General features: G+C 40.4%; 1 protein-coding gene across 5 annotated transcripts in view; it reads left to right on the top strand.

The window, feature by feature from the left end:
- The window catches only part of Tox (thymocyte selection-associated high mobility group box), a 296,268-nt gene that overhangs the window by 256,367 nt on the left and 12,726 nt on the right, over positions 1-27,175 (top strand). For all 5 annotated transcript variants that reach the window (NM_001108654.1, XM_006237844.5, XM_017593467.3 and 2 more), the window contains 2 exons: positions 5,663-5,893; positions 18,158-18,238. In NM_001108654.1, the coding sequence (NP_001102124.1) occupies positions 5,663-5,893; positions 18,158-18,238 (312 nt within the window). The remainder of the gene's footprint in view (positions 1-5,662; positions 5,894-18,157; positions 18,239-27,175) is intronic.

Genomic DNA, 27,175 nt, shown 5'->3' with positions numbered 1-27,175 from the left:
AAGGAAATTATTTAAATAATTTTTGGGGAAATCCTTTAATTAAAATTTTTGTGTTACATGATACATTTGTCTCCCAACATTTGATTATCTTTGGGAAAGATTGACGTAACCGCCAGTCATAGTTATTTCAATTCATGCAATCATTACTATTTTAATTAATTTTTAAAATTAATATATTTAATATTCTCTATGTATAAACATTTACTTACCTGTGCTTTATTCCATTTCTAAGTCTTGCCCTCACTGATGAAATATGCTCCTAAATGTCACAATCACCCTCTTTTATTTCCAGCTTTATTAAGCTGTGATTGACAAATAAAACTAAATATGAGGTGTGCAACATAGCGATTTGATGTAATATGTACATTATGAAATTATTACTACAGCCAAGATAATTAACACACGCACCACTTAATTTTAGCTGGCCACCAATTTTTAAGTCATTGCCTTGACACTTATTCTAAGTATCACACACTGCAACTTTAATAATGGACCTCTGCTTATTGAAAGAACTATATGCACTACTAATGTTCATAAAGTACAATGCAGAATCTTAATTTATTGTTACACAATTCCTCAAGTAAGCGTGTCACTGTTTATACTTTCATTTTAAAAAAAAATGAATTTAAAGTCAACATCTCCATATCATTTTTTTATCACCATAGGCTTATCCCAATATATACCACCATCATTAATAACACATAGAGATAAATCCCAGATAGACTCCTCATTTAACATTTATTAGTTTTCACAACATCATCACTTTTTCCTTACTTTTTCTCTTTTGGGGGAATTTTTATGCTTGGCCAGGAGTGATGGTGAATGCCTTTAATCCCAGCACTCAGGAGGCAGATGGAGATGGATCTCTGTGAGTCCCATGCCAGCCTGGTCTACCAATGAGGTTCAGGACAGCCAGGGCTGTCACACAGAGAAACTCTGTCTCAACACCTTTTTACTTTTTATTTCTTACATACATAGCAGTCCAACCACAGTTTCCCCTATCTCCCACTCCTCCCAGTCCTCCTGCCTCCAACCTCCCCTAAGTGGATAATTCAATACTGCTTACTGAAGTGGCCATGCTTCCTGTTGTAGCATTAGAAGTCACCCACAGCTGAATGCTTGTCTCCTTTGACTACTCCATCCTGAATATTATTTTTGTTGATATGGTTTTAATTGGAGTAGACTTACAGCACTGTACCTCATTCCTTTCTCCTCCACGCCCCCAGACACCTGTCCTCAAAGCCCTCTTATGTCTCCTTATGTCCCCTCAAATCTTAAGCTTATAGATTCTTTTTCCTTGATTACTATTATATACGTGTGTGTGTGCATATGTGTGTATGTGTGTGTGCATATGTGTGTGTGTACAAACATATATAGCCTACTGAGTGTTGGGGCTGACCGCTCTGTGTTGTATACCTAGTAAAGGGGCTCATCCCTGAAGAGGCTAATCCTTCTTCTCCCAGCAGTCCTTGCTTTCCTATAGCTCTTTGCACAGGGGGGCACTCTGAGAAAAATTTCTCCTTCCACATTAATATGACCATTGAAACTGCCATTGTTCTGGTCTTGTTTATGCAGCTATATCTAGGAGAAACTCTTTCACAGCAGACTTCCTGGTATTATGATTCCTAAAAGCTCTCGACCCCCTCTTCCTCCATGTTCCCTGATCCATAGACACAGGTAGATGTAGCTCTATGAGGTAGATGCTTCTGTTGGGGTAGGGCTCCCTGCAATTTATTGATCTCTGCATTGGGTGCATTTGCGCTTTTCTGTTACTGTCTCCACTTGCTGTAAAGAAAGACTTTTTGATGAGTGGTGGTAACTACGTATCCAGGAAAGGTGGCTCACACACCATCTTTAACCTTCTTCATCGCCAACCTCATTGGTTCCTTTTATTGTTTTTTAATGACTTTATTGTTATAACTACAAATGGATGTTTATAAAATTAGATATTATAAAAAACTATAAAGAAGAAAACCGCAAAGATACATCCTATATTGCAAAGAAATTGCTAGTAAGATTTCAACTGCTTGTTAAACAAAGACTATCCATATTTTTCTTTTTGCTCCGTATTTGTTTATTATCCTAAAGTGCTCAAGCAAATCTTTGTGAATTTTCCTGTAACAGAAACCAATTCTACTGACATTCATCTTTCCTGTCAAAGTATAATTATATAGTATATTATTTTATGCTAGTACAATAGCAACTGTTAAGTACATCCTGTGTATTTCAGGAACCACTTAAGTGCTAGTAAGCAAAACTAGAACTGACCCTACCTTGGTAGCACTATCACTTGGGCTGATCAGAAGCATAGCAATGATATGCACAGTGTTGTGTAGTTAGAAGTTCATTGTATGCTATGGGTGGAAATCTAGATAGCTCAACAAATGCATTAAAAGAGCCTGACTTAGACGTTTGGATAACAACATCAAATAACAGTTGCTTCTATGCATCTCAAATGAGAAACACACAGACTTAACAAGCATCCAGCCGCAAATGGTAACAGAAACCCTATATGCTTATGAGGCTCATGAAAGAAGAGAGTTAGAGCACATAGCCCGGCAGAACATGCTGCCATAAAATGACCATGTAGAGGAAGATGAGCCAAAGAAAACTCCTCTAAAACCAGCAGCCCCAGCAAAATAAGAGATGAATCCAGGGGCTGTGTGTTCTAAAACTAGAAGAGAAGAGCCTTCCTGGGGAAGCTGGATTGTTCTATGACAGCATTGGTGACTTTATGAAGAGCTAAAAATGTAAAAAGCAACAGGAAGTCATGACAAGAGACAGTGCATAGCCAGCACAAAACGTGCTTGGAGGAGTTGGTTATAGAAAGAAGACTGCAAGCATGTGTCGTCTTAAGAGAGAAAGGGGTAGTTTATTTCTCTTTCAGTATATTTTATGTGTTAGGTGATCAAATGGAACAAGATGGTTTGGCTGAGATCAGCTTCCCATCCCTAGGTACATCAGGGCATTTGTTAAAGCTTCTTCAGGCAAGCCCAATAGGAAGCCATATTTGATGACTATCTCTAACAGAATTTGATGGGATCCAGAAGTGTCCCCAGATCACCTCTAAGATTTGGACTGGAGAAGTTATCGAGTAGTGTTAATCTACATTAGCTTTGCACCTTGGTTCAGAGCATCATGTCCTCATGGGGTTCTTTGAGCTTGTGGAGTAGATGTTTTCAGAGTAGCTTCAGAGTAGCGGACTTCTAGCAGAACAGTTTTTACTATCTTTATTGTTTTTTAATTGTTTATTTTATTGTTCAACAATTTCATACATGCATATAATGTATACTGATAAAGTCCACCCTCTTCTCTCCCATCTAATCCCTTCCTGCCTCCTTCCTCTCCTTCCTTCCTGTTTTAGTCACTATTCTATTGCTGTGAACACACACCATGTCTTCATTATAAAAGGATTTAATTGGGGGCTTGCTTGAAGTTTGTCCATTGTCATACTGGTGGGAGCATGGCAGCACACAGGCAGACATGGTGCTGGAGAAGTAGCTGAGAGCTCTACGTCCAGATCTGCAGGCAACAGGAAGAGAGAGACTCTTGTCTTGAAATAGGATTTTGCAACCCCAAGGTCCACCGCAGTGACACACTTCCTTTGTCAAGGGTGTTGCTCCTACCTTTCTATTTCTTTCATGTAGTTATACTCTCTGGTGACCAAGCACTGAAATATATGAGCCAACTGGGATATTCTTACTAGAATCACCACACCCCCAGCTTTATGTATGCTTTTAAAAATGTACAAGTCCACTAAGTGCTACCTGTATATTCAAGAGTGTGGGAGCGTGTAGTAGAGAATGGATAGCCACTTGGGAACCAAATCCCTGTAGAAAATCAGCTGGCCCCTCCTAGAAGCCATCAGTTGTCAGTAGCCAGTTGTCATCCTACCAGCCTTTTCAGTTCTCTGTACTTCTCAAATGAACGCAAAGCCAAAGAATTCACTCAGCCTGTTTCCTGTTTCTTACTGGCACTTGAGCAAGTCTTTGAAACTGACTTTACATAGCAAATCTGAGGAGGCTGTTTTTGCATTTCTTTAATTTTTAAAGTTTTAAATGTGTCATAATTTGTATTTGAATAGGCTTTTAAACTTTTCAATTAAATAAGTATATACATTTGCTTATTATAAAAATTGATCTGAAACTAAGTCATGGTAGAAAATAGGGGGCTCAGGAAAATTAATTTCAGAAAAGCAACATAGCTATTGGGTAATTAAGGGAGGTTGTGAAATTAGATAATCTGACACAGCCATAGAACTCTTAATTGAACATGCTTTCTCTGGTAAGGGGGGTTATTTTACACAGATATCTTACCAAGCATGTTCTATTATCCACAGGTAGGAAAAGTACACAGCAGCTATAAAAGGTAAAGGTCAGAATAACTGCGAGAGTGGCCACTGTTGGGAGATAGTGTAAATAGGATTTAGGTCAGTATGATAGGCACCTGTGAACAGGGACCTTCCAGTTAGCACTGGAATAGATAGATAGATAGATAGATAGATAGATAGATAGATAGATAGATAGATAGATAGATAGATAGATAGATAGATACACATATACGTCATATACATATATATAATTTTTATCAATTCATACGGCTTTTTAGCTGAAAAGAAATCCTCACCAGAATCTTCATTTTGCAGAGATAGACTAAATGACATCAACTTTACTTAGCAACAAACATGTTCTAAATGTTCTAGAAACCTCTAGAATCTAGCTATTTTGGGTATTCAATATGGTAGCCATTGGGTACTCATAGAATTGAGTTGACTTTTAAAAAGGCTATAACTCATCTTATTCATTTAAGCATTCATCACCATCATATGGCTCATGGAACCCAAGCAGCACAGTGCAGATTACAGAATTTTGTCCTCATTACAGAAAGTTCACTTTGATAACAGTAACTCAGATTCTAAGCCTGTCAAAATCATAAGCATTGCTGGATTCCCACCTCCACCTTACCCTCCCACCCACCTGCACCCACCAACCACATCTACAGAGCTAAGTGTAAAATCAAAAACCATTGGATTCTATTTCTTAAGCATGTTGACCCCATGTTTAAAGTCATAATTAGGAAGCTAAGTTAGACCTCTCCAAAAGAGAACAAGCTCAGTAAAGTCACTACAGGAGTTACAGTGGCAGAGAAAGGTAAAGGGAGGTAAGGAATAGCATTTAACTGTGTAGCGCCTGCTGATAATTGTTAGGGTCTGAGTTCAAATCCCTGGAACTCATATAAAGCCGGATGGATTATGGCATGTTTGTCATCCCTGCACATCTACAGAAAGAAGAGCAGAGTTGGGAAAGCTTCAGTAGGCATGGCATAGACAAATTGAACTGGGAAAAGGATGAGTAAAGAAGTCACATGAAATGTGAGGATACATTGTCTTTCTGTTTATACATTTTTGTTCTGTTGTATACTAGGGATCAATTCCAAGACCTTGAATATGCTGGATAAGCATTCTACCAATGAGCTATACCCCAAAGAGAATATGAAGGTTTATGTGTAAAACTACACCACCAATACCTACCACTCTTAGAAATATCTCTCAGTGAGGGTAGTCTGGGTGGCATTTTGAGTCTATGTCAAGGGAAAGTAGCAATATGATTCAGCCCCTTGTTTTCTCAGTTACTCCATAACTCTACCTTGATTTTTATTTCAGATCAATGGAGGAGAGAAGCGGCCTGCCTCTGATATGGGAAAAAAACCAAAAACTCCTAAAAAGAAGAAGAAGAAGGATCCTAATGAGCCCCAGAAGCCTGTGTCTGCCTATGCTTTGTTCTTTCGTGATACCCAGGCTGCCATCAAGGGCCAAAATCCAAATGCTACTTTTGGTGAAGTCTCTAAGATTGTGGCATCCATGTGGGATGGCCTAGGAGAAGAGCAGAAACAGGTAAGAATGGTTTGAAAATCACTGGAATCCGCTCGATAGCAGACAGTGTGTGTGGGCTTCAGATCCAGCTTCTATGAACCTCAGGGAAATAGATTGGACACTGTAACTATGACTTCGAAAGGAACCCCTGTCTGAACCATACTTCAAAAGAGTACCACTTAATCTTGTACTCCTTTTATACTCTTCCCTAAATAGCATGTTGGCTCCCTTGTTTCAAACTTTACACAGCGTAGTGACTTTTGGACGGACTTCCACAGACCCCAGCCAGGATTACATCATGTCTTAATGGTGCCCACATGAACATAGACACTAAAAGTTTCCCCTTTGTAAACTATCCACACCTCTCTTCAGCATTTGCTATTTATTCTCCTATCATCAAACTCTGTTTGCTCTTTGCAAATGAACCTCCAGTTTGTTTCTATCCTTGTTCCTTCCCTAAAGACCACCAAGGTCTGTTATTTAACCCCTCATATATATTTAGCTCATGTTTCTAGGCTCTGTTAAGTGGGACCAGACGGCTGCTTTTGCTTCCTTTTCTGATGGATGACCAGGGTGTGATGGAGGGAGTGGTATGTGAGACATGCCAGCAGTACCACGAGTCATCTAGGAAATCTTAAAGAGGGTGAGGAGTCACACTGACAGCTCAGCAACATGAAGAAGGAATTCTAATTCTGTGTCTAAACTAGAGGCTAGATAGTCACTGTCATGAGGTAGAATCATTGCCACATACATTAAACAATCATGATAACTAAAATAAATTGACAATATAACAGCATAAGCAAATATGGTTGCACTAATTAAATATTAAGATAGCATTTGACTCTTCACCGTGTCCAGGGAAGTGTATTTAAAAACAAAGGTAAAGCACTTGCTGTGCAAGGGTGAAGACCCGAGTTCAAAACACGTAAGGAAGAGAACGACTGTAAAGCCAGATGTGTCGTCTCACATTCGTAATCGTAGCTCTTCTACGCTGAGATGGGAGGCACAGACAGCAGAAGTCCTGGAGGCACATGGGCCAGCCAACCTGGCAGGCACAGCAGAGAACAACAAAGAGTCTTTGCTAGAAACAACAAAGAAGGCCTGGCCAACACCGGAGATTGTCCTCTGACCTCTACACATGCACCTTGGCACACACAAGACACACACACACACACATGCACAAACACGAGTGCTCACACATACAGGGCACGGATGCAGGGAAGAGGTTAGAACTTTAGGAAAAAGAAAAATGTCTAGGTTCTGGAGGCATCTTAGTTTAATGTCAATATCTATACTCTTAAGTAGGGTTTTATACTGTTGAAAGACATCTGACTTCCCTCCTTTTATCTACTCAGTACTCATAGGTCTACAATGAATTGTCCAAAATCTAGGAAAGCGTCAGGAAAATTAAGTTCACTCATTTATTTGACAAATACTTTTGAGCATACATTGGCTTAGCAACGTCCAGACACACTAGATCTGGCAGCCAGGTCTCCGTTGTGCTGAATAAGCAGGTCATACTTACTTTGTTGGCACGTAGAGTTTCTATGAGGAGACCTTGCCACAATTAACTTACAGTTCTCTTCCTCAAAACCCCTAGAAATGGCAATGGTTACAATGATAAAAGCCAGATACCAAGAAACAAAACTTGCTACTTCCTCTCTCTCCCCAGCACCTCCAGCTCTTTAAGTCAGTTATCCTTTAGGACCTGAAATTAATATACATTTTTAACTTATTTTTATTTCATGTGCATTGGCACTTTTGTCTGCATGTATGTGTATGCAAGGGTGTCGGATCCCCCAGAACTGGTGTTACAGATAGTTGTGAGCTGCCATGTAGGTGGTGGAAATTGAACCCCAGTACTCTGGAAGAACACTCAGTACTCTCAACCTCTGAGACATGTCTAGCGTGATACACATTTTCTTATGCCTTCAAGATTGACAGGCAGAAGGCATGTCAATAAGACCTGCCCTGCAGAGGACTGGGTGCCAAGAGTCACCTTTATCAGTGATAAAGATGCTGTGTGAACTCTCTGTGTACCTGTTAACACAGAATTGTAATTGTTAATAGAGTTGGTAAGGCTGTACTGTATAATTCTAAATGAAACCCAATATGATCCAATTTCTAGCTGGTCCCTAACTCAGATCAATTGAAGGTGGAACTGTATAATATCTTCCCCTCCAGTTATCCTCCCCTCCCCCATCCAGTTGCTGAGTGATGGCCAATGTACACATGGATGAGAAGGCCCAGCCCTTGACCCAATTCTCTGAACAATGTCATGTCCATGCCTAGCTATTCTGCTTCTCTGCTAATCTTCCATGTACTCTTGGGAATGTTCTGAGCATCAAGCCCTGTCTTCTACTGTGAGATGAAATTTCCCAGAGGAAGTTCTAGAAAGTGTCTTCTCCTTAGGGACTGTGCACAACAACCCGTGCTCATCAGAAGTCACACATGGTTGCTCTTGGTTCCGCCTTGCCTTCTGCTTTTTCACTTTCTCTAACACTTAGTCACCTTTTTTTACGTCTCTCTGTGGTCCCAGTTGTCCTGAGACTCTCCCATATTCAAAACCAGGGTTTTAAAAGAGAAGTCCATAGAGACTTTTCACAGCCCAGAATCTGTCCTTTGCATTACCAATGTAAAAATTGCTATCTGTACTCTTATTTCTGGTGTAAAAAAATAATGCTCATACAACCAAAACCAGATAATTTCAAGTGTAAAGAGCCAAGTTTTGTCTATTAATTCTATGACAATGATGATTTATATTTTTAATTTAACAATAGGGGACTATTAAAATAACTTCCAACATTCTTTTTGCCTGTATAAGGAAACTATGTGTGTGATTATATGTCTATGAGAGAGAGAGAGAGAGAGAGAGAGAGAGAGAGAGAGAGAGAGAGAGATAAGTTAGGTTTCAGAGCTTACAATGTAATATTCAAGATTTTTTTAATTTCAGGACAATTTCCCTTTTCTCTTTTGCATTTTTTTCTCATTCAGTAACTCAAAGCCAGGCAGTGGTGACAGACACCTTTAATCCCTTTTATCCCAGAACTCAGTCAGGAGAGGCAGGAGGATCTCTAGGAGTTTGAGACCACCCTGATCTTCAGAGAGAGTTTTAGGAAAAGAAAAGGGAAGGGAAGGGGAGGGGAGGGGAGGGGAAGGGAGGGGAGGGGAGGGGAGGAGAGGAGAGGAGAGGAGAGGAGAGGAGAGGAGGGGAGGGGAGGGGAGGGGAGGGGAGAGGAGAGGAGAGGAGAGGAGAGGAGAGGAGAGGAGAGGAGAGGAGAGGAGAGGAGAAGAGAGGAGAAGAGAGGAGAAGAGAGGAGAAGAGAGGAGAAGAGATAAGAGAAGAGAGGAGAAGAGAGGAGAAGAGAAGAGAAGAGAGAAGAGAAGAGAAGAGAAGAGAAGAGAAGAGAAGAGAAGAGAAGAGAAGAGAAGAGAAGAGAAGAAAAACAAGAACTCTAGATGTGTCTACCCCTCATTTCTCACTTATGGAAGCAGTTGAGGTATTGAGAAGAAATTCATTTGATAAATAAAGATACAATTATACAATAGTTGGACAATATGATTCATATCCAAGAATCAAAATCTACAGAATAAAAAGATTTAGAGATTGTCTAAGAAAACATTACCATATTATATTTCTTGGAGGAAGTAAGTATTTTAAAAGTTGAGTACTTTTTTGAGAGTTACCTAACAAAGGTGCTAGGAGCAATTTAGGTTACCATGAGATAGTTTGTGTTGGAGCCTGATGTTTCTTGTTATAGCAGCAACCAGGAAAGCTGATTCCTCTCCTCTATAGATGCCCTTGTTTAATAGAGACAGAGACTGTACATTGCTCTCCAGTGATTGGATTATGACACTACAGCACAGCACACGTAGGCCCTAGACCCATCCCTGCACCAGAGAAGGAGCGCATGGCATCCTATAGTCTGGCTGCTGCTCAGCTGCTCTGTGGTAGCCTCTCATTGAATATGCGCAGAAGATGCCAGTGTGGCAAATGTGCCTGCCCAAAAGGCACTCTGGAGCTTCCAAAACATTATCATGAAATTATTCCAGAATATTATATCTGCTGCATGACCACCTGTTCATCCCTTTTAATGTTGACTCATTGTGCCAACTCACTATAATATCTGCTTCAAACTTAAAGTAATTGTACTTACCCCTCATTTAATATTCAAACTTGGGGAGCCTACCTACTGCTCTGTACTTTTAAAGGAACATTTCTAAATTAGTTTAGACAAGCCCCCAGGATGGTTTTAGGTTGTGAAGGCAATTAGGGTAGGAGGTAGAGATTTCATGAGCTGTAGTTGCTTTAAAAACCCTGTTGTCACACTAGTCCACAATTTTATACTGTGAACAGATACAAATATAAAAACAAACAGAGGGAAGTGGACAGAGTTATCAATGCTTTATTAGGGACTTGGAAAATTACAATATTTAAGGGAAAATGTCATTAGCGAGAATACAAATAAATAGCTTTCTGCTGACCAGAAGAATCACGCCTAATAGAACGCTGTGTTTCCATCTCATGCCTGCTCAGTGTGGAGGTGGCTATGGAAAGCCAGCACAAAGGATAGAGCTTCATTTTTCAGAATCCGTGGTGAATGAGAAACTATGGACTCCAGTTCCGCAAGTAGGTACTCTGTCAAGGAAGAGAACTCGAAAGGAAGGCAAGAGGAGTAATACTGTGCTCCAGGAAAACACCCCCGTCCCCCATGAATCCTTCCCTCCAAAGATGATGAACACACTCCACAACTCAGAGAAGGTTCCATTTTAATACTTGGGAAAACAATGCTGAATCTGCAATGCAAAGAAAACTGTGCTTAGGATTCCAACCGGGGGTTTTAAATGCTAATGACTCGTAAGACAATGAAGAACCCATTTCAGAAGCATACCAAGTTGTTTAAAAGGCACCAGATGGAGAAAGGGGATAAAACACAAGTATTGCTGTGATGCTGGGTTTTGCTCCTTTTCTTTCCCTGGCTGGAGCCTGCAGAGGAAGGATAATAAGTTAACAGTACTATCCTCTTGCATCCTGGCACCTTGCTTCAGCAACCCTTGGCATCCTTTTACAAGGTTCTATCTAAATTTCTCATCTACCTCCATGACTGTGGAATGCTCGGATTCCGATCACTGTGGTATAGAGCCTGAATGCAAGATGACAATGTAAGACAATTCCAACTCTATAAAATAAAAAAGCTGGTCAGCTCCCCATAGAACAGGTTGACCCAGAGAGCTGTAGAGTTCTTGAGTTCCTTTTAGTCATGGAAAGTCACCTTAAATCAGAACCAGATGTAAATTACTAAATGAACCTTAAGTTCCTAATTGGAGACACAGTCGGGCTGTAAGACATTTAGCAAATTACAAACAAAATGTTCTTGTTTACATTACATTAAATGGCTTTAAAGCTGCAGCCAAGAGCTAAATAAACATGCTGTTAGGCTAAAAATGGAGTGGAAAGCCTATTCGGATTGGGTGTATTCGGGGGAAACCGCAGCCCACGGGTGCCTGGAGAGTGTATTTTTGTAAATGCTAGTCCTGTTGTGGAAGAAAAGAGTGGATTTACCCGGAGATCCACGGCCTAATGAGCAGCCTTCACTTGCCGGGAACATGTTTGAATACTGTAGCATATGCCTCCTTTCAGGATGCATAATTCATATCCAAGGATATTAGCCCCAGCAGTTCAGCTCAATAGCAGCACCTCATTATTTTATCTCTCAGTATTTATTCCTATGTTTGACGCCTCATGAAATTACTGTTAATGTGTTTATATAAGGGCAGATCTGACACAAGTGGGAAGAGTATCATTTCCTCCCTTCTTCCTGCTGCTGTTGCTTCTTCCCTGGTAGAAGGGGCGACTGTGAATAGTTAATTTGCTTCAATTATGAGCCTGTCCTGCTAAATTAGAAGCAGCAGGGATATGAAGAGCCGAAATTATACTTAGGAAGCAGCTGACAAATCCTCTGAGCCCATGGAATCCAATCATTTACTCCTCATTGGGGCTCAGACACCCACTACATAAATGCTGCTGGAGATTTTTGCTCCTTATCTTAGGACACAATTTGGATTTTATATCAACCATACTTAAGGTTAACAAAAATCCTGCCACACTATAGCATTCGAACAGGTGTAAGTTTATGTTAACAATTTACATATAAACATGGTGTGTTTTCTACTTTCTAAAAGATGAAGCGTATTGGACAGGTAAAGCAATTGTTCATGCAGAAGCCTCAGCCCTTTACCCAAGTATACAAGGCAGCACTTACACACCACACACACACACACACACACACTCACACACACACACACACACATGAGAATGCACATGCATGCACTCACACATACACACACACACATACACACATACACATACATGAGCGTGCACATGCATGCACTCTCACACACACACACACGTACATCCACACACACCGATAGAGGAAGAAGGCATGAATCTGATAAGGAGGTGTCAGGAAGGGCTCAAGAGGAGTTAGAGGGAGTATGGGGGTTATGTATGATGAAAATACATTGTACTTATATATGATACTCTCAGGAACAAACAATAAGAAGATAAAAAGTAATTATTCTCAAAAATTAAAACATTCAAATAATATAAAATTTATTTAGCAAAAATAAGATCATAACATGTAAACAAGGTTTATATTCATAAAAATTACAAATGAGCAATAAGAGTATAACTTGAAATATTAAGCATATGTTACTTCTAAAGCCAGGTATTTATATATACATATACATGTTAACACATCAAGGAGAGTGTTTCATGAAGCCATGAACATAAACATGTATAATTCAGGTGTGTGAATGTTTATATCCTATACACACTAAGAGTTAATCATTTAAACGTCCCCATAGTGTGGAGGAGGAAATAACTCCAGCTGATAGTCATTCCATTCCAGTCTGTTACAACTCTTCATGTATATGTTTGTGTGTGTTTGTGTGTGTGTGAGTGTGTGTGTGTGTGTGTGTATTTGGGATAAGTTGCATATCTAGCAAATTCTCTGTGTCCATTGATATGTGTTTTAATTTAGAAGATGCGACTTAGTGATTTAGCCTTAAAATCCATGTAATGCTAAGTGGCAAAGTCTGAATCCCCATTCCAAGGGTTTTTATTCAATAAGTACTGTCATGGGGTTCACAGCACTGCTTCTCCTGATATGGGCAACATGGACAAACAGTGCTTTCATGTGATTACATAGCCTGATGCCGTGGTAGCTACTGTGTTGGGTAAGCACACCATTATGTCAACACCATAACAGTGCCACCTGCCAACACATTTCTCACAATAATGTCCTACCATCTGCTGATGTCTGACTGTGTTCCCTGAGCACCTACTATGTATCAGACACTGCTCTGAATGCTGGGCTTCTATCACGAGAAATAGACCAGACCTAGCAACTTTGAATTTTCAAGGCACATCTGAGAGCATTTTCATATCTAGGGGGAACCAGTGAGCAAACGCATATGAATCTTTGACACCAGATTACTTTGATTCCCTCCTAGTTTGTTGGGTGTCTGCTTCCTGTGCTATGAAAGCAGAAGATTAACACCAAGGCAGCCTGCTTTTTGGAGGAACTATCAAAGAAAGGGCTCGATGATGACAGCGACAGAAAGCATGTAACCCAAGCATGATTCTGCTGCTACTTGGCTTCTGTACCCTTCATGTTTCATGCTTCATGCTACATTAGGCACACAGGGGTCAGCCTGTTAGTTAAGAGTAATTAATTACCAACATGGTACTTAGCGAGTTGTCTTAATTTAATAAATCAGTAGATATGTCTTGTAGCCATATCTAGAGCCAAGTTGCCTGTTTGTGGTCCCTAGTAGCCAGTAACAGATGGCATCAACATGGCCGAAACCCTTCAGTTGTATCAAACAGTCTTCAAAAGAAATCAATAGCAAGATTCCTGTCATATCATGTAATGCTTTTGGTCCTTTAGACACAACCTTGTGAAATCTTCCCAGTTAGGGTGTCCCTATAAAGATGTTGAGCAAAGTACACAAAGTCAATAGGTAGCCATATTTAAGGACCAGGTTGCATGTAAAATACTGACACGTTTTCTCTGACTGACCTAAAGGACGTCATCCCTGAAAGCGAGTATAGACTTGAAGTTTCTGAATAAGTATCTCTGGGATTGTGATGAAGTTATTCTTCTTCATACATAATTCTGTTGCTAAGCATTTTCTATAAATAAGAAATGGTAGTGGAAAAAAATACATTTGTGCTTAACCAAAAAGGAAAGCACCTTGTCAGTGTTTAAATGGTGTTTGATTAGAATTCAGAATAAGATGGATTTTTGCACCTTTTCTTCTTATGACTGTAACAACTGTTGAAGTAAACTGACTAGAGATTACAACCTGGAGCCAGACAGATGAAAGGAGGAAGAAATTATCAAGTATTTTTAAGATGTTGCTTTTCTCCATGAGCTGGGTGGATTTTTGGGGGGAAGAAGAATGCAAGGATGAACTGACAGATTACATTAGAATTCTTTTTCTGGTTAAGTGTGTCATAGTCACTGACATTGAAGTGCTGATTTTAATTAGGGATTATCAGACTATAAAAACACATGTACTCAGTGGTATTTAGAGCATTCAGTGAATCACAGGATCACATGAACAGGATTGCGTTCTCCAGAACAGCTATCTGATGTCTATCTATGTGTGTTTCGGGTTAGCAGTTGTATATGTTTTAGTTTAACCAATGAGATGTGGTCCTTAGATAGGAAATGGTGGCTTTCTTGGAATAACAAACCACAGCATATAACTATGTTAAGGAAGGATGAATTCAAACGTGTTTAGGTGAGCTGGGGAAATGATAAATGGTATATTATGATTTTTAAATCCTTTTCTGGCCAACTTTGTACTTTATTTCAAACAGCTGTGGCCCATTTGGAAGCCATTTTGTAGCTCAGCAGAACACTAATATTTACTGTATGAATCACATATCTTTAAAATATTTGTCTTTCCTGAGAGAAACTATGCCTTTCCCAAACTTAACTTTGACATAAATCAGACCCATCCTCACAGGCCAGGTTCATGCGTTTGATCGCTGAAGTGATCATTCACTGCCGAATGCAATCCCACAACCCCTTTGGTTTCTGCAAATAAAGGGCTTAAAGGACTTTCTCCATCTATAACTTCAAGTTTTGAAACATCTCTCAGGGACTTTTTACCAGTTATCTTGAAATATATCTTCTAAAGTAAGAATTTGCCCTACTTCTTTTACACGTGGAATTCTTGTATATGAATATCATTCTCTTTGGACATTTCCATTTCACACAGCATCCTAGCCCAATTTTAGAGAGCAGCATCATAGAGACATACCCAGTGTGTAGAGCTGGAACCATCAGGTAGTTCTCAAAGGTGGAGGGTCTAATTATTACTGGGCAGACAACCTCATTCCGATCTGGGCTACCACCCTTTAAACACAATTACAGAAAGATACCTCCTGAAATGACCCCCCCTAGAATCCTCCCTCTGCACATCTGCAGCTATTTGGGAACGTGTGGACCCATCAATCCACATAATGTGAAGTGATGAGTTCACTCTTCCCTAAAGTGGCGTTTAGGCACTTACACAATGATCCCAACATTGCCGATCATCAATAGCCAATGGGGAGTCATTTGTGAAACACGAATGTCTGAATTCTAGTCAGGTATCCTGTAACAGCATCGATCCCGGGATGGAACCAGGCCTTGTGTTCAGCATGAAGGGTGGGAGTTACCGCCTCGCCCTCCTAGTCATTAATCAACACATTGCAGGAATGTTAACACTTTGTGTGATGTTTACTGCCAGCAGCCCAACAAAGGGTAACAACATACTTACATGTTGCTGTTTCAATAGAAAGCAAATAAAAGAAAGACAGGAAATGCTAGAATCAGGCCATCTCACCTTTGCTGCTTAGGAAACAATACTTTGGGTAAGTCTAGAGACCAGTATGTATTACAGGTTCCTTTAAAAGCTAAATGAACCCTACCTAATGGAAGGCACAGCATAGCATGTTAATTAAAGTCATGATATAATTATTTAGGGCAGTTAGAAGTATCAAAGATTTTATTTACCAAACTAAAAATATTCACTAATATTTTTTCAAAATTTTCTAAGGTGTCAGTATGTGTAGGAGAAAACACATCTCAAAACCATTTATGTAGGTGTGTTCGTGTGTGTGTGTGTGTGTGTGTGTGTGTGTGTGTCTGTGTGTGTGTGTGTGTGTGTGTGTGTGTGTGTGATGCATGCATGCACATGACTGTGTAGGCATACATGTCCCTAGGTGTGCATGCAGACAGCAGGGGGGAACTTTAGGTCTCTTCCTCTATTGTTCTGCGTTATTGCCTTGACAAAGTCTTTCTGAATAGGAAGTTTGCCCTAAGTTTGCCCTTTCTGCCAGGCTGTCTGGCCAGCAAGCTCAGCTCTCTGGATCTCCTGTCTCTACCCTGTGATGTGCAGGGTCTCATGCTAAGTGATTTACATGGGTCCCGGATTACAAAACCAGCTCGTAGTTGTATGCAAACACTTTTAACACTGAGCTATCCCTTCAGCTCCCCCTTGGAACTACTTTAAGGTAGTAAGAGGAAAGCGTGTGCTTAAAGCTAATATTTACAAATTATGTCCTGGAGAAATGGGCTTAAGGCAAAACTAATGAGTAATCTTTCTCACAGGAAAAAAAAAAACAAGGAATAAGTCAATAAAGATCAGAAGCACTTTTGTCTAAATGCGGCTGAACCAATATGGGTCATAATGTTTAAAATAAGAGCAGCAAAGGCTCGACAGAACTGTCATTTGTTTTGTATTCACATGAGAATTCCCAAAGAAGATTCTGGATTTGAATAGCTAGTCCTGTAAATCTATGACACTCTTGTGCTTCAGTGAAAAGCTATGTCAACCAACTTTCTTTTTTTTACTAAGAACAACAGCAAAACTGATTTCTAATTTTCTTTGGTTTCTCAGTTAGTAAAGGTAGTAGGCTGATCAAATGATAATATTGCACTGATTAACGAGCCTTAGCCTTAATTCATTTTTACTATATAAAATTCTAGCTAACTGTGAAAGTCAACACTGCATGCCTCCTTAAAAGGGAGTACTCACATTCATTTCATGGGTCCTGTTATAATTCTGCTGCTAGAGCAGTAGTTTGTTTACCTGAAGCTCTGCTATAGTTAAAATATTCATGAGTAAATAATATTTTTCACATCTCGAGTTTTAGAATTGTGCTTTGGGCTCAGCAAACCACTGTCACTACAAAGTAAACATGGCTTTCTGCTGCCAGCTTCGAGGTGCTTAGCCTCGGACACAGTCTAACTTGAATGCCCAAACAGATTCTACGTCATTTCTCAATATTAACCTGACTCTGGTTAATAGTCACAGCAGGGCAAATACATTTTCATTTTCACAGTAAATGCTGAAGAGCATTTTGCTAATTTGGGCTGATTTTAAAAGATTGCAAAACTTTGGAACCTTGAAAAACGCGGCCTCAGGGCAGAAGGTAAACCTATCTGTGCCCTAGCTTACCCCCAACTTCCGTGCCCTGCCCCTTTTTAAGTAGCTCACAGCGGAGCTGATCACAAGAGTTGATCATTTGTCAGATTCCAATGAGTTTCCTCTACTTTTGTTTTCAAGCCTCCGTCATTGTCCATTGTAGAAAACTTTTTATGAGAGCCCCATGACTGTACTCCATGTTCCTGTTGGAATGGGCATGGCACACAGGCCATAGAACATTGCAGGTTGTGTCCCTAGCCACTTGCCATCCCCATTCCAGTCCCAAGGGTACCCTTGCCTGCCACTGCTGACTCCCAAATCCTTGGAAATACAGCCTAGAAGCTCTTAAAATTGTGATGAACCCATAAATGCTGATACCTGTCCATTGGTCTTTATACTGAATAAGATGCATCACTCTTGAATTTCATCTTGGTTTTGTGTTTGGTATGAACCACAGATATTAGAATATTACTGTACTGCTGAATGTCTTCCTTCTGTCTAAATGGGAACATCTTGTTCCTGGGTGAGGCTTTTCAGAAAGCCTTCATCAAATCCGCCAATACTCCCACACTCAAACCCTTTTTTGTACACATTCTGAAGATGCAAAACATTACAGTGTATATTCTTTTCCACCAGTCTATTTCCATTCTCGAACTTGCATTAGGAAGGAAACGTTTGAGAGCTATATATTATTCTAGAATTATCCATACGTGTGCATGATTACCATTCTGTCTTGTCCGTCCCTTGGATCAAAAGCAGAAACACGGTCTAATTTAAGACTTTCTGTTGCTGTCACAGGTCTACAAGAAGAAAACTGAGGCTGCAAAAAAGGAATACCTGAAGCAGCTAGCAGCATACAGAGCCAGCCTTGTATCCAAGGTAACAAGCAATTGTTTAGTACTGCGACAGACTGTGGCCATCTTGTGCAGACTTTGATAGTCATTTAAAAGCATAAATGATCATGTTAGCATTTCTACATCATTTTCTTTGTGTTGTGGAAATATTTGCTCATCACTGGAAGACGAGAGTTGCATCTTGTGGCCCTTCGTAAAACACTGTGTACCTGCGGGTTGTTCTTGCAAACATAGCACATTCTTAGTCAGGAGCTGACTCGAGTCTGACCCTTATCTTCCTTCCATTGCGTGGGCCTTTCCTGAGGAGTTGCTACCCACTTCAAGTTGTGGTCTCATTATACTGGCATCAGGATATAGAATCCCTTCATCGTGTTTTTAAATGAGTATACTGAAAAATATTTTGTGCTTCAGAATATCTTATATCAGTACTTACTTATTATATACAATGAAGAGTTGGCTCTGTGTGGTTTCATGTTCCTAAAAACACACTGCCCTTCATGGAGTGCTCAGGGGGTGACCTGGAGCAATGGGGCTTCATCTAGAAGGACTATAGCAGCTTGTCCAGCTCAGATTGCTACTGCTTTGTTCATTGTAACCACAAGCTCTGGATTTCATTGCATTCATCCTCGAAACTGCTCTCTTTTTACATCTACAAATATCCATTTCTCTTCTAACAACCCTTTCAAAAGTACACACATTAGGATTTTTGTATCAACAAAATTACCTACTGAACTTGATGGTGTATGGAAGGGAAAAGAAACCAAGTACAAATACATACAATTGTGTCGCAGGAGAATTACTGCTTATGAGGTGAAATTAATGTTTTCCTTCCTCACTGTCTCATGGCACATCCCCACTTTCTGATTTGTTTAACTCCCTTTCCACTTCTTTGTGTCTTCACCTGAGCTCACACTTCAGTATCCATGCAGAATTCAGAGACCACTCAGAAAATGTTAACGAAGCCCCCATCACATGTAGGATCCATCTCACTATTAGCCAGGCAGACCTTAGCAAATTCGTATCTCCCAAATATGAGAGGATTTAGCTGGAGTGCTTGCCCATGAGAGAAAGTCAACATGGGAGGTATCCGTCTTGATACAAAGCCCTCTGGCTAATGGCATGCAGATTGCCACCATGATGCCTCAGTACTGACTAAGCATGACTTCGCCTCCAAAGCATGCATCAGCAGATTTCCTACTAGCTACAGCTTGACTTCCTGTTCAGTCTCCAAGCTGCAGCCCTCAGTGCATGGCAAATTGGTATAAATGCTGCAAATTATCACTTCTACTTTTAAGAAACCAAGCACACTTTTTATAGCTTACTCTGACATTTTTTCCTTCTCTTGAGCAGCAGGAATTTTGCTGGAGCTGTTGAATCTCTGTTTATGAATGGTTCTCTATAATGTGTATACAATCTGTACTGAAGGAATGCTTCAGTCTTCATGGGTCAAAGAGATCCCTCTGCAGTCCTGCATGCATAGCCTTCTCCACAGCTATAGAAAATTTGCAGCCTACCTCCCAGAATATGTGGCACCAAATGTAAAACCTAGTGCTTTTCCAGTTTAGTTATGGCAAGGCAAAGAAAGACTACTCAGGTTTAAACATGTTTTTCCCATGTTATAAGCCTGTACTATATTATAAACTTAAAGTGACAAACAGGTAAATATAATTCCAAGAATCTACCACGTGCCAGCCAGGCTATACTCTTTTTGGCTGTTGTTTGCTAATTCATGGATTTGTTGGCAAATTTTGCTGACCATGTGCATGTAACCCTATGCCAAGCAGAAAGGAGATAGTAGATAACAAGTAACCTAGACTCTTCCTACAAAGAACATGTTTCCGTCATGGAAGGCCACTAGTAAAACCATGTGCTAATAAATGATTGGGGTTTGAAAGACCCAAGGCCACAAAGTAAAGACTTGCTAGACTGATTAGCAGAAGCATCATGGAAAATGTGGTATTGAAGTTGAGGGCAAGAGAAGACTTGACCTTACAGACCCCAAATGCCCGAAGGGAAGGGAAGACAGCAGCTCAGAGGAGGCTGCTGGGTTCAGACCTGAGTGATTAAAGGGGCTGCGAATGGATACCATATGGGAGAGCAAAAGGAGCTGGGATTTATTCTCAGGGAAAGGGGATGGGGGCTGAATGACTGGGCATCAGTAGGGAACTGAGATTTAATGGCACTCTTAATCTATGTGCTTTATTGTGTGAAATAGGCTTAATTACATTGGAAGGAGATGATCGGTGTCATGGCAGCATTGTTTTGGGTCCACTCTTGTCTATTTCTGAGCCATCTTACTCAAGGACATAAATACAGTACTCACCTATATCTTTCAAGTTTCCAGTGTCCTGAAGTTATGACATGACATACTCTCCCTCTCCCTCCTCCTCTCCTTCCCCCTCCTCCCTCTCCCCCCCCCTCCATCCACCTAGGAATAACACCCACTCTGTTAGCCTCACATCTGCTTTCTTGGATCCTTGCCAGCCTCTTCCTGTCACATCTCCAGAAGTCTGCACTTAGCCAGGTTCTGTTCTGTTCAGCGCCTGCATTTCTCCTGCATTCCTGGGCTGATAGATCTCCCTAACTTGGGGTCATGACATAGTCTGCTACTGCACTGCACATGGTTTCTATTCCAGGACCCAATATGCACCAGCCCAGGCCTGCAGGACACTGCTCCGTCTCAGACTCACTGGAAGGTGCTGAAAAACAAACATGGACAGGCAGGTCCCAGTGGAATGTTTCTTGGAGCTGTTCTCTAAAATTAGCTGCTTCTAACAGAACATAATCAAAAATAGAAACCGAACTGAACCCGAAATGGGGCAACAGCACTCTTTACTCTTCATGTTACATGTATGACATGGAATGTAATCCACATGTCACTCAGTGTGGTCCCAGGCTTGAGTGAAATTGAAATCTACCCCAAGTAAAACAGCCAAGGGTAATAGTGACTATTCTCACCTCTGAACTTCAAAATGGCCGTCCTAATGCATCCCTGAAATTCCTCCCCCCCCCCCCCCAATGATAACATATGCAGGAATGGTTCCCTGCTGCTGAGTGGTCCCTCAAGAGCCATTCTTCTCATTAGATATTTTTCTATAGGATCCTGTTGAACCTCATAACCCCTTGCTTTTATAAGGCTGTGTCTCACTCCAAAGAAGTCCAATGCATTGCCTTCCTTGGGAACACGGTGATATTGACATCTAGGAATGCAACCCAGTAGTCTTCTGGGGCTTCTAGGTTTTTCTCTACCCTCAGTGGCTATCTAATCTGTCTTACCTTTAGAGCCATTGCTTCTGACTCTCTTCTAAGAAACTCTACACCAACTCTTATCCTTTTAGCAGCCGAGAACAGTGCTGCCTTGCCTCAAACAAGGCTGTGTTCTGGAAGGCTGTCCGCTTTTTAGTATGCCACCCCTGACATCTAACCAGAATATTGTAGAATAGAGATATGTTCAATGCTGGGATTTCCCCCACTTAGTCATTTTGGGTAGTGACAGAGTCAAAACACTGTCCAGGCATTCCAGAATTGCTGGGTGCTTCAGTGGGAGTACTGTATGCAAACAGTTCTAAGAAAGCCCCAGAATTTCTGATTTGAAGCAACTATTATATTTGTAACTTTAAAAGAAGTTATAAAGGAAGAAAATATTACTGTAAGGCCTGAGGTTAAAAAATAGTACTAGAGAAAAGAGAGTTTACATTGATTACACTTGATAACCCAAGACATGAGGATGTTCGAGCCCACGCAGGGCATGAGGCAGAGAAACGGGGTTATCCACATTGCATTTAAATGAGTGTGGAAGAAATAAGGGGGTATTTTTAAAGGGGAGTGATCGGATCATGGGTGTTAAGCTTTGATGAAGACTCAAAGTGTAAGATATAACAATGTCTTTTCACTGAAAAGCAAAAGCGAAGGTTGTGATTAAACAGCCAGAGGGGGTTCTGAGGTACCTTCAACATCTGTGTTTCCACGCCGTTAAAGGAGTCATGTTAGAGGACTTCACAGAGGGCACCACCATCAATGGAGGAAAGCCTTGGTGAGGAGGAAACGGGGCAGATAAATCATCAGTCACAGAGATAGCAAAGGAACCTGCGTTCAAATCCAGCTTTAACACTTCTTGCACATTTGTCTTCGGGCAGTTACTTAGATGTTCTACGGTTTAGCTTACTCCAGTAGTAAGCAGAGATCATGGGACCTTTTGAATAAACTTTCCAACATAAAATAAGGAAAGCTGGATAATTTAATGTGACAGTTGAGGACAATACGCTAAGTGAAATAAGTCCGTGGCGTAAGGGCGGGGTCCTGGCTATTCCACTTAGAGTGTGTAAAATAGTCATGCCCATAGACTTAAAAAGGAGAACAGGGGTTGCTAGTATCTGGGAGGGAAAGAGAGATTGCTAACCCACAGGTATAAAAGTCCAGCTAGGAAGATGAATTAACTATACCTGTAGGCAAAGTAATGTTTTATCCGTTTAAAAAAAGAATGTGTGAAAAGGGAAGAATTGTTTTAAGTCTTCTTACCACCATAAAATAACTTTTAGTTCAAAATCAGCTGCATGGTTTAGGATGTTGAGCAAAGGATATTCTTAGTTAATACAAAGAATTCATAATTATACTTTAATATTATTAGTAAGTACGCACAGTAGTAGAAAATGAACCGTTGTGTGGCTGAAAAGATGGCTGAGTCATAGTTTCAATTTGTTCGCAAAGTTACCTCTTTATAAAGATACTCTAGAGAAGACAAAAAGTAACTTATAGTAATTTTAATTTAATTATTTGAACTTAAATGTTTAAAATATTCAAATATCTTCTCTTAGCTCCATCCCATTAAAAGATTAAGATGTCCTAAATATAAACAAAAATACATTTGTCTATGTCACCTTCCTAACTGAAGGAGGCTCTGTGGATCCTGTGAAGAAGACCATGAAGAGAGTGGGGTTGTTCTAGCTTGGGCAGTACTGAGTTGGTCTCTTAAATACAGCTTAAGGATATATAGTTTTTCCATACACGAAGAAATTCCTAGACATGAGTCTAAATCATTATGTTGAAAGCAATGTAGAAAACTTTAAAGCAATAGAAGTGGTTTCATTTTACCACATAGACCAGGATTTATATTCCCCAAATGAGTGTTGCATTCAAAGAAGTCACCTTGGGAGGCCAGAAACTCATTTTTTTATTGCTCTCAGGGTTTAAGAGATTTTTTTTTGCAACTCCCGTTTAGAACTGCAGTCAGGAAAAGTTTATGAGCCACTCTAGAAAATCAATCTTGTTACACTATTTTCACACATCATTCTTTTCTCCAAACATCACAAGATAGAACCCACAGCTTTGGCTTCAACTCACTATTAGCTAGCTCCACAAATTGAATTCACCATCAAAAGGCAAAAGAGTTGTGTGAGGATATGTAAAATGATGTCCTCCCAACTCTGAAGAGAATTCCAACAGAGCAGTTCCTAAATATCGCCTGTGACAGCAGCCATGCTGGATGAGAAGCCAGCTCAAATGCCAGCTCGGGAGAGAACATTTGGGTGTCTATATGGTGATAAGGAAAAGTAATTAGTTAGTTGCTTGAAACCACACATCATATGTGTGATATTATTTTTTCTAATAAGGGATGCTATTGCTATAATGAAACACCACAACCAAAAGCAAATTGGAGAAGAAAGGTTTATTAGACTTGCATTTCCAGAGGCAGGAGCTGGTGCAGAGGTCACTGATGGGTGCTGCTCACTGACTTCTTCCACATGACTCACTCAGCCTGCTTTCTCAAATGACCCAGGACCACCAATCCACAGTGGTCCTCGCCCTCCTACATAAATCATTAATTAAGAAAATGCCCTACAGGCTTGCAACAGCCCTGTCTTCTAGAGGCATTATCATAACTAGGCCTCCCTTTTCTCTGAGTACTCCAGCTTGTGTGAACTTGACAAAAAGCTAGATGGCACAAGAGGTGTGTGTGTGTGTGTGTGTGTGTGTGTGTGTGTGTGTGTGTGTGTGTGTGTGTGTCACAGTGAGTCCTGGGAAAAAGACAGTCTCCGTCTGAGTTCCCACCTCTCACCTTGTTGGAGACAGACTCTCCTCCTGTTCACTGCTGTGTACACTGGGCTATCTAGTCCTGTAAGCATCTCAGATTCTCTTCTTTCTACCCATTTCACTTTAGCTCAGCTGAGATGATAGATGCTTACCAACACCATATCCAAAGTGATTTCCTTTTTCCCCTAAGAAGTAGGATGTCAGCGCTTACAAAGGAAGTGAAAACACTGCTTTTAAAAAACATATAGGGTGGTATTTAAGTGAACTAATTAAGTTCGCTGTTGCTCTTATCAATAATAAAGAAATACAAAGCCCAGTTTCAATTAAAGGAGCTTCAATTAGAAAGGGAGCAATGTTTTCTTCTTGGAGAACGAAATAAACTTCCAGCATTCGTGCGGTGGAGAGCTATTGAGACAAATAGTGACTGTGAATTTACAAATGGGACAGATCATTTTATGACTGTTAACATAAAATTTGAAGCTCTGAGCCAAGATTGTGATTTAAAGATAATAAAATCTCATGCTTCAGGGTCTAAGTTAATCACCTGCAAGAGCTAGGAAGGATTTGCTTCTCAGAAGTAACAATGTACAATGGAGGAGGTGCATAAATTTTGTTTAATTTTCAATGCATCAAGTATTGGTCAGTACTGAAAACAAGAACCAAATTAGATGGCCTATTAATTTGATTTGGTCCAGCAACTCTTATATGATTGCTTCCACTGAGTTTTATGTCTTGTGTTTATACTTTGCTATTTTAAATAACAATTATTTTTGCCATCTTTCATTTTTATAGCACACATCATTGCCAGAATGGAGGCATTTATACACTCTGCAGCATCGTCTTCATTATACAAAGTAAATGAAAATGCTGTTCTCTTGGACGATCATCAACTTGCTTAATAAGAACTTTCTTAAGGCGTTTAGTGTTATACCCTTTGTGCATATCAAAGGAAGTCTCCACCATAAGGCCCAAAAGGTCTCAGCTGCCACTAGATTTCCCTTTTCCCTAAAGAAGATGTCATCCAGATCCTGTGGTTAAAACACAAAAGGAAAGAGAGCATAGTTAGAAACCAACAGTAAATAACAAATCAGATGTGACTTGTGGTAGAGTTCTTACCTAGCATGCATGAGGTCTTGTGTCCAATTCCCAGAACTGAAAAAAGAAAATTAAAGAACACATCTTGCCTCTAAAAGTATCAAAATCTTTTATTGACTTTCAATTTACATTAATAGCACCATGTTCGTCAGATGATCAACATGTGACACTGCAAAATGGAAAAGTTGAAGAAAGTCCTCTATGCCTGGCCTTGGGACTTTTGTTGCATAGTCTATGAGCCGGAGGGAAGCATTATTTCCTTGTGTGGCATAACTCCCTTTAACCTCCCCAACACACATACAGATACATGCATACACACTTATATGTACATATTATATATGTATTTTAAGTAAGCTTATAAAATAATGTGTCCCCATTTTTTCAAGTGTATTTGGTGGTATTTCTCCTCCTCCCACTTCTTCTGCAATACCATTCTTCCCTTCCCTTCATAGTTTTGTCCAACTCACCCCATTTTTCTTTCCTTCCTCTCAAAGCACCTGTGTCCTATTAGCCCCCTCTTTAGAGATCCCCACCCACATTCCCATGGTACCTTTGCTTCCCTGGCCTCTGAGGTTGCATCTGGTCAGGTACCCAAATGTGAGACTCAGAGCTGGGAGTCTCACATAGTAAAGTCACGTATGCAGTGTTTATCCTTCTGGGTATTGGGTCACCTCACTTCATGTAATACTGCCCATTTTCATCCATTTATATGAAATTTTCATGATTTCATTTTCCTTTATAGCTGAATAATATTCCGCAGTGCACACATGCCACATTTATATCACTTATGCATCACTTGAAGGACATTTAAATCGTTTCTGGTTCCTAGATGCTGTAATGGGAATGGCTGAGCACGTATCTTGCAGCAGGATGGCAAGGCCTCTGGGCCTATGTCAAGCCTTGCTATCTCTGAGCCATTAAATGGATCTCTTTTTAGCGTTTTGAGAAATAATGGGAATTGCACCAGCTTGCAATCCCACCAACTTGGATCCTCACCCACTATTCTTCTTCCCCTGAGTCCTCACTACCACCATTGTCAGTTGAGTTCTTGACCTTAGCCATCTGACTGGCAAAAGATGAAATCTCCAAGTGATTTTAGTTTGGACTTCCCTGATGCTTAAGAATGCTGGACACATTTTAAAAGATATTCCCACCACTTTTATCCCTCCTTTTGAGGACTCTCTTCATATCCATACCTAAAAACCACAACCATCAGACTGACAGCATAGCCCTCGCGCTACAATAAAGGCACTTATGTTTGTGAGGTTACCAACAGCTGCCTAATTAACGTAAGGCATGATCAATAGGGGAAGAGATTGTCACTGGTACTCCAAACACAGGCAACTACCTGTATCTAACAAGTCACAGATCTTAAAGGAGAATCATCCTCTGCCATTTTCCCACATCAGCATAGTTTCCAACTGTATTTTAAATACTTATACCCACAGAAAGATGTAGCCTGCACTCCTCATTAAAGAAACCACTTTTGAAGTAGACAGAAGCAATCACAGAGATCCACAACTAGTCAAACATCAGAGAATGTCACTGTGGCGTGCCCGGCCTTGATTGCTACATCTGCAGCACAGCCCTGATGCACAAGGGAAGATGGGTGGTAAGACTTTAAGAGAAGGGGGCCAGGACCAGAGGCCAGGCTGTGGTGGCACATGCCTTCATTCTCAGTCCTCAGGAGGCAGAGGCAGATCTCTGACTTAGAAGCCAGCCTGGTCTGCAGGGGGAGTTCCAGGACAGTCAGAGCCACACAGAGAAATCTTGTCTTGAAAAACAAAAGAATAAGAAGAAGCACAAGAGGAAGAGGAGTGCCTTCTCTATAGCCACA

The sequence above is a fragment of the Rattus norvegicus genome, chromosome 5, assembly GCF_036323735.1.
Source record: "Rattus norvegicus strain BN/NHsdMcwi chromosome 5, GRCr8, whole genome shotgun sequence".
Classification (NCBI taxonomy): domain Eukaryota; kingdom Metazoa; phylum Chordata; class Mammalia; order Rodentia; family Muridae; genus Rattus; species Rattus norvegicus.
The sequence above is the reverse complement of the archived record's forward strand: the minus strand, read 5'-3'. Positions and strand labels throughout refer to the sequence as shown.